Source organism: Nicotiana tabacum, chromosome 2 (assembly GCF_000715075.1).
Source record: "Nicotiana tabacum cultivar K326 chromosome 2, ASM71507v2, whole genome shotgun sequence".
NCBI classification, from domain to species: Eukaryota; Viridiplantae; Streptophyta; class Magnoliopsida; order Solanales; family Solanaceae; genus Nicotiana; species Nicotiana tabacum.
This window is the reverse complement of record NC_134081.1, coordinates 98,941,900-98,950,951: the sequence shown is the minus strand read 5'-3', so window position 1 is coordinate 98,950,951 and position 9,052 is coordinate 98,941,900. Positions and strand designations below refer to the sequence as shown.

Sequence of the window (9,052 nt, the reverse complement as noted above, 5' to 3'; positions counted from 1 at the left end):
TACCCCTGTTCTAGCTTGATTAGAATTGTTGAAGTTGGACTTGTCAGTTTTAACTAGCATGGCATACGGTACAGAGATAGACCATAAAACTTCAAACTGATGATCAAATGATCTTTCCCTTCAGATGAGAAATTCTAATCCGGCTTCAAAACAAGTGCCAAATCCATCAAGAAAGTAATCTATGGACAGGAAAGGATATGCATAGGATGTTTGCATTTTTTACTGTAGAAAAGTGTAGGTTTTTTCAGCACTAAGAGAGTCAAGCAATTCCAATAGACGATATCAAAGGCTTAATTCATAAACATTGCACTTAAGTGCACCAAAAAGGCAAAAACTATTAGCCTCTTGTATGATACATTCATTCAAGCAGTACCCTGGTAGCAACCTAATCACACACGAGGAAAAGACAGACAATCTTAGGTACAGTCAGTTGACCGAGATTAAGTGGCTGCAAGCCAGTGTAATCTGAAGGTAGTGCAAGTCTAAATGTTTGGTTTAGGGGCACGTTGAAAACATTCCAGCAGATAGTTTTACATACTCTTATCAAAACGAGCATAGGCCAAGGAAAAGCTACGCTTATCTATGATAAACTAAAAGTAACTTCTCAATAAAAGCAACATTTGAAAAACCACATATGGAACAAAATAAGGAACAGCTGCAGAATTAGAAATAAAGTGCATCATGGAACTGATTGCAAGGTCAGTACTAACAAGCTAAGGATGCCAGAGTCATTCTATAATGCTACTATAAGTTGATATATAAATGATTAAATCCCTCACAAACTGTACTGCATAAGTTTTCAAAATAGTATTACCAGGATTTGAGCTTTATGGCTAGTCAAAAGCAAATACATGGAGACCCGAATATAAGGCAAATCATGATTCATGAAGACTAGCTTTTGCGAAAAGTGTACTCCAATACCAGTTCTTCAACATTTCCATCTCATCGCGTGCATATTGTAGTTGAGGCGGTACCCCATTCGCCTCTTCAGAATCAGATGCATCGGAAGGTTCAGCTGCAGCCCCACCACTTCCATCAAGCAACACTAGACTCTCAGCATATTCGCTCGAGAAGAAGGACTTTTTACCACCATGGATACCAAGATCCTTAAATTCCTTGCGCTCGGGATCAGAAGTTAAGCTCGGTGAAACATCATACATACCTAGCAGGGCAAGAGTTCAGCCCCTGAACCCAATAGCATGTGAAAGTCCTCTCTCCAAAACCACTATAAATTTCTTAGTCCAGGAATTTAGTTCACCATATTGGTTCATAACCCAAACAGCACAACAATCACACGATTCACCCCGATCACGACCCTTTTCGTACCAAATCATAGAAATCAGTTCCCCACACGAACTTACAGTCAAATCCAAAGGTGATACATGTACCAGCTCTCGCGGCAAACCCATCTCACTAAACGTCTCATCACTTAAATCAAAAACCAACAGGCTATTTGAAAAAACCCCACCTTCACTCTTACGATAGCAAACCCAATGAATAGCCCCATTTTGATAAACACTGCTATAGAAATACTCAACAATTTTACAACTGATGTCATTTGAGTTAACTGTTTTCCATAAACCAGTACTTAAACTATAAACCTCAACTTCAGGAGGCAGTACAGTATAAGCACCGTTAAATCCCTGCAAATAGGCAATCCTCACCACTTTATGATCATTTGTTTTGTAATCAAACCCAAACCCAAGGCAAAACATGTAAGGCCCATATGGACCAAAGTGAACACGAGGCGTAGGGAGTGTTATGCCTTTGCGAATAGCAGGGTTCCAGAGAATGATAGAATACGTGTAACCAAAGAGATCATCAGAGAGGCAAAATAAACCATTGCACAAACCCACAACTCTAAAGTGGTTCTTAGACCTAGTTTTGAAGGGAAACTTGAGTTCCTTAACTAGGGTTAGGTTTTCGGGTTTTGAAGAGTCAAGGTAAACAGAGTAGTGCTCTTGTTTCCTGGATTTGAGGGAGAGGTGGCGGAGGAGGAGAAGGGAAGTGGTAGTAGTAGTAGTAGAAACAGAGTGAGATAAGTGAGTGGAGATGAAATTAGGAGATGAAATGAGAGAACACCATTGTTTTGAAACACACCTGAATCGTAAAAGGCTTTCAACGGGCAACCTGCTAAGGATTTGGGGTAGCAAACTATCAGGCAGATAATCAGACATTGTTTGTACGATTTTTTTCGGCTCTTTGTTGTTTCTATAGAGAAGATAACAATGAACAAAGCAAGAAAAAACCCTAGGGATTATATGGGTGCTGTCTCCTAAAGTTAAAATCCTTACGCTGCAGAGAAAGGAAAAAAGCTACATGTTCTTCAGCTTTCTGAGCACAATATGGCAAATAGCACAGAAAAGCTGATATGGAGTACTAGTACTGAACAAAAAGCATTTTTTCGTTTTTATTATTTTGTCCAATTTTTTTTGGTCAAAGGAAATATAAATAATATAATATTACAGCACAGTCTAATTTTGAATGGTTAAAGAATGTAAAATCTAGAGCCACACTCGTCGAGGTGAAAAGTCTACGCTAAGAACTTATCCCTTCTTCATACTCAGTCTCAAAATGGTGTTATGTCATTCGAACTTCAAACAAATAATTTTCACGAAATTAATTTTACATCTATAGTACAACTATTCCTTTATTTAATAACCGTTTTCAATATATCTAAGCTCTATTTTATTTGATCAATGATCAATCCAAGCATATGCAGTTTCGCAATTTATTCGAGAAATTGAAATTGAGATCCGTTAAAACGGAATATTGTTTTTATACTTTGAAATATATTTAGGACGCAAAGGAAAAGAGTGAGATATTATTGACAAAACAAATATTGAGCTGTCATTTTATCTCAAAGGAGTGAGGACCAGTATGTGAATTAGTATATGTAATCTTATATGCATTTACCGTCCAAGGTTGTGATAAGATAGATAATGTTTCTAAACTCTTAACCAGAAATCTTATTTTTTAGTCCTAAAAATGAAAAAAGTTCTGATAGGAAGCGCTCTTCTGTGAATGAGTGTTATGCAGCTCAAGGTAGACAGAGTAGTGTATATACTTCTTAAAATTTTACATTATCGGTATATGTTTATATACTTCTTAAAATTTTACATTATCGGTACACATCTACAGTGTGCCTTTATAGTCACTTTCAAAACGGTGTTAAGACATCCGACTTCATATAATAATCTTATTAATTTTACGCTTCTAATACAATTTCTTCCTACAATAAAAATTTAGTAAAATTTTACAAATGGTGTGTGGGGAGGATAGAGTATACGCGGACGTTACCCCTATCCGGAGAGAAACTATTTTCGGGAGGCCGTCGGCTCCAACTCTATTGTTCAACCGAAAAGTAATATGTGGTCTGATCTGCTTTCTCATCATATACTAGACCTCATATTTTCAACCACTTTTTTTTAATAATTTTAATAAGTAAAATTCCGTGCTCTCAGAACAATTTGGAAACAATATACATATTTTAATAATATTGAGAAAAGTATCTGGAAGCAATAAAATATTCAGATAGAATTAAAGAAAGTTTAACAATCATCAACGCTAAGAGGAAACCTAACTCAGTCCTAATACCTTGTATACGGTCGAAATCGGGCATGTCAGATTTCATAGGCACGAGGAGGTGCCTTGAGAGTAAGCTCATGATAGACCAGGCTCGAGCTCAATGGCAGAGTATGGAGCATGAAGATCGAAATGCTCGCTGAAGATCGAGACCGAACATGACCGACTTCGAGTAAGCCATAATAACGGAATGGCGAAATATTAGCAACCGACCGAAGATCTCGGCGGAAATCCTGGAACAAGTCGAATCAAGCGGTTATTGACGCCAATCATGGGATTTGTTTCTGTTATAAGAATTGTACCTTATTTAGGATTCCTCTATTATATAAAGAGGGATCCCATTCATTTGTACGGGGATTCACTCAAAAAGATATGCAAAAACGCTGCTCTCTATTTTACTTACTATCCATTACTGTTCATCATTGTTTATCTTCCGCTCTTTACTGTTCTTCTTACCCAACCTCGAGACCATCTCTAATTGAGGTCGAAAGCAGTGCTAGAACACTGGTTTGATTTATTTTACTATTCAGATTATTTATTCAATTCCTTGTTTGTCAATTAGTATTGGATAAAATCATGTATCCTTAAAACCACTAAATAAGTTTAATTGTTACTCGAATTTTAGGGTAAACAGTTTGGCGCCCACCGTGAAGCTAAGGATAATAGTAATTTTTCAGTACTAATTCTGGTGAAACATACTATTTTACGCTTGTTCTTGTCAAGTATCTTTGTTTTCAGGTTAAAACATGTCAAACTCACAAAACGCATCCACACACGGTGACAATGGCCTCGGATTCCATGGTGAAAACAAAAATGTGATTGCTCCAGGAATCGAAGCGCCACGGGCTAATCATGGGGGAGCACCGGTTGCTAACCCCATCGATGTCAGTTCGCACGTTGCTCTAAATGCGGACCTAGACACAGATCTCGATGGAAGTGTACACAGAGAAGGCCGATCTAGTGGCCAAGGAACACAGGGCAGAGGAGACGAAGGAGTTAATCTCCAATTGATATTCGAGATGCTTCAGGCTCAGCAAGCCGCTATTGCTCAGTTACAAAATCAACATAGAGTTCCGAATAGGGTTGAGCCGGAAATTACTTGCCGTACCGAGCCAGTACCGGAAAGGTCGAATGGTAACGAATCGGAGACTAATCCTGCGGTAATGAAAATGCGTGAGGAGCTCACCAAAAGAACTGAATCAGGGGAGAAGAGAATCGAAGCCAACGATAAAAAAGTGGAGACATACAACTCCCGAGTTGATCAGATATCAGGGGCACCGCCAATCTTGAGAGGGATGGATTCGAAAAAGTTTGTACAAAAGTCGTTTCCTCCAAGTGCGGCTCCGAAGCCTATTCCAAAGAAGTTTCGTATACCAGACATACCCAAATACAATGGGACTATCGATCCCAACGAGCATGTTACTTCATATACATGCACCATCAAGGGTAATGATTTAGAGGATGATGAAATAGAATCTGTGCTATTAAAAAATTCTGAGAGACCCTTTCGAAGGGAGCAATGATTTGGTATCACAACCTGCCACCAAATTCCATCGATTCATTTGCCATGTTAGCAGATTCTTTTGTAAAGGCACATGCCGGAGCTATAAAAGTCGCAACGAGGAAATCGGAACTTTTCAAGGTAAGACAAAGGGATAATGAAATGCTAAGGGAGTTTGTGTCCCGATTTCAAATGGAACGCATGGAGTTGCCACTGGTCACAGATGATTGGGCCGTTCAAGCTTTCACCCAAGGATTGAACGAATAGAGTTTGATAGCATCACGATAGTTGAAACAAAATCTGATTGAGTATCCAGCTATAACTTGGGCAGATGTACATAATAGATATCAGTCGAAGATCAGGGTCGAGGACGACCAATTAGGAGCCCCTTTCGATTCAGTATATCCAAACAGGTCGACAGTTAAAAACCAGAGGGACGTCGACAGAGAGCCAAGGTTGAACAGGGACCGATATCAACCATATACCGCAGATCGAAGGAATAATGATTCGGGACGCAATTCTGCCCGGAACGATCGAAGAAGTGATCGAGGACAAGATTATCGAGGACTTATGAGCAAAAGTGGTTTTGACAAGTATATCGATCCCACAGAGGTACCTTGGTTATCGGAATATAACTTTAGCATCGATGCATCGGGCATTGTTTCGGCAATCGGAAGGATCAGAGATACTAGGTGGCCCAAACCCATACAAATCAATCCTTCCCAAAGAAACCCAAATTTGATGTGCAAGTATCATGGCACGCATGGTCACAAGACCGAGGATTGCAGGCAATTAAGGAAGGAGGTAGCCCGTTTATTCAATGAGGGTCACCTTCGAGAGTTCCTCAGCGATCGAGCCAAGAATCATTTCAGATAAAGGGACGCCAACGGGAAAAATGAACAGGAGGAACCCCAACATGTCATTCATATGATCGTCGGTGGGGTCGACATTCCACAGGGACCCATATTCAAACGCACTAAGGTATCAATCACTAGAGAAAAATGAACCCGAGATTATGTGCTCGAAGGCACTTTATCATTCAACAACGAAGAAACAGAAGGCATTTCTCAGCCCCACAACGATGCTCTGGTAATTTCTATATTATTAAATAAAGTTCAAGTTAAGCGTGTTTTAGTGGATCCAGGTAGCTCGGCAAATATCATCCGATCAAGGGTCGTGGAGCATCTCGGCCTACAAAGTCAAATCATACCCACAGCTTGAGTCTTAAACGGCTTCAATATGGCCAGTGAAACAACTAAAGGGGAGATTATTCTACCAGTGAACATGGCTGGAACCATTCAGGATACCAAGTTCCACCTAATCGAGGGCGACATGAGGTACAATTCCCTTCTCGGAAGGCCTTGGATCCATAATATGAGGGCAGTCCCTTTGACTTTCCACCAAATGATGAAATTCCCGACGTTGGACGGTGTAAAAATAGTGTACGGGGAGCAGCATGCTGCAAAGGAAATGTTTGTGGTCGATGAGGTGAGCTCGATATCGATACTATCAACCTCGGAAAAGTCAAGCATCAAAGATAAACAGGAAGTCAAATAGCAATCATAACCACTAGCCTCGATCGAATCAGGGAAGCGGGAGATAGAAGAAGAAGAAGAAGAAGAAGAAGAAGAAGAAGAAGAAGAGAGGGAGGATTTTCTGACCCCTCGAACTTTTGTTGTTCCCGAAGATACTGACGCCACCAAATCAATGGTCGAAGAGCTGGAATAGGTTATATTGATCGAGTTCCTGCCCGAGCAAAAGTTATACCTGTGAACGGGATTAACCCCCGAACTCAGGAAAAACTTTATTCAGTTTCTTGTTGATAACATAGATTGTTTTTCTTGGTCCCATTTAGACATGACAGGGATTCCACCAGAGGTAATGACATATCGGCTAAGCCTGGACCCTAGATTCAAACCGGTGAAGCAAAAGAGAAGACCCCAGTCTGAAGTAAAGCACGCATTCATAAAGGACGAGGTAACTAAACTTCTCAAAATAGGATCCATTCGGGAGGTGAAATATCCCGAATGGTTAGCCAATGTAGTTGTAGTCCCTAAAAAAGCGGGCAAACTTAGAATGTGTGTTGATTATAAGGATTTAAACAAGGCGTGCCCCAAAGATTCTTTTCCACAGTCTAACATCGATTGCATGGGCGATGCCATGGCCGGCCACGAGATCCTTACTTTTCTCGATGCCTATTCCGGGAACAATCAAATCCAAATGAACCCGGAAGACCAAGAAAAGACTTCATTTATCACCAACTATGGAACATATTGTTATAATGTAATGCCCTTCGGGCTAAAAAATGCAGGAGCTACTTACCAACGCCTAGTGAATAAAATATTCGAAGAACAAATAGGTAAATCAATGGAAGTTTATATTGATGATATGTTAGTTAAGTCCCTGCGCGCATAGGACCATTTGGCTCATTTGCAGGAAACGTTCGAGATTTTTAGGAAATACAACATGAAGCTCAACCCCGAGAAATGTGCTTTCGGGGTTGGTTCGGGCAAGTTCCTTGGCTTCATGGTATCAAATCAGGGGATCGAGATCAACCCCAATAAAATCAAGGCCATCGAAGACATCGCCGTCGTGGATAGTATAAAAGCCGTACAGAGGCTAACTGGACGGATAGCTGCCTTAGGCCGATTCATTTCGAGGTCATCGGATAAAAGCCACAAACCTTTCTCTATACTCAAAAAGAAGAACGATTTTGCCTGGACCCCGGAATGCCAACAGGCATTGGAAGAGTTGAAGCAATACCTATCGAGCCCACCACTGCTTCACACTCCAAAGGCAGATGAGAAACTTTACTTGTACTTGGCAGTATCAAAAATCGCGGTAAGTGGTGTCCTAGTTCGAGAAGAGCAAGGTACGCAATTTCCCGTTTATTATGTAAGTTGAACCTTAGGAGAAGCAGAAACTAGATATCCACACTTAGAAAAATTGGCACTTGCATTGATAAGTGCCTCTAGAAAGTTAAGACCATACTTTCAATGTCACCCCATATACGTATTAACCACTTACCCACTTCATAATATTCTGCAAAAACCCGAACTGTCGGGCCGATTGGCCAAATGGGTCATCGAACTCAGTGGGTACGACATCGAATATCAACCCCGGACGGCCATCAAGTCTCAAATTTTAGTGGACTTCGTGGACGATTGCACGCCAACCCTCGTACCCGAAGTTGAAAAGGAACTCTTGTTAAAATTTGGTACGTCATCGGGGGAATGGACCCTTTTCACATACGGTGCTTCAAATGTAAAGGGGTCCGGGCTAGGCATCATTTTGAAGCCACCCACGGGTAGCACTATTAGGCAATCTATCAAAACTTCTAGGTTGACTAACAATGAGGCCGAGTACGAGGCCATGATTGCAGGTCTCGAGCTAGCTAAAAGCCCGGGGGCAGAAGTCATTGAAGCCAAGTGTGACTCTTTACTGGTGGTGAACCAAGTAAACAAAACCTTCGAAGTTCGAGAGGATAGAATGCAAAGGTATTTGGACAAGCTGCAGGTAACTTTGCACCGTTTCAAGGAATGGACTTTACAGCATGTACCTCGAGAACAAAATGGTGAGGCCGATGCACTTGCAAACTTGGGGTCATCGGTCGAGGAAGATGAGATCAGCTCGGGGACTGTCATTCAACTCTTGAGATCCGTGATCGAGGAAGTTCATGCCAAGATAAACAATACAAGCTTAACCTGGGATTGGAGGAATAAATATATTGAATACTTGAAGAATGGAAAGCTCACGTCGGACCCTAAAGAGTCGAGGACCTTACGAACCAAAGTTGCTCAATTCACATTGGCTGAAGATGGAACATTATATAGAAGAACATTCGATGGACCATTGGTAGTGTGCTTAGGACCAGAAGGCATCGATTATGTTTTACGAGAGGTCCATGAAAGCACTTGTGGGAACCACTCCGGCGCCGAATCACTGATTCACAAAATCATTTGAGCA

At 40.9% G+C, this 9,052-nt stretch overlaps 1 protein-coding gene across 1 annotated transcript; it reads right to left on the bottom strand.

Annotated features, from left to right (window-relative positions):
- Positions 1-635: 635 nt before the first annotated feature.
- On the bottom strand, positions 636-2,355 carry LOC142168681 (F-box/kelch-repeat protein At3g23880-like). The gene has a single exon (XM_075229341.1). It carries the CDS (start codon positions 2,175-2,177, stop codon positions 1,179-1,181), a length of 999 nt encoding a protein of 332 aa, XP_075085442.1. The 5' UTR covers positions 2,178-2,355; the 3' UTR covers positions 636-1,178.
- Positions 2,356-9,052: the final 6,697 nt, after the last annotated feature.

Bases quoted from the DNA above. Each gene is read 5' to 3' on its own strand.
- LOC142168681 (XM_075229341.1), bottom strand. From the start codon at position 2,177: ATGTCTGATTATCTGCCTGATAGTTTGCTACCCCAAATCCTTAGCAGG.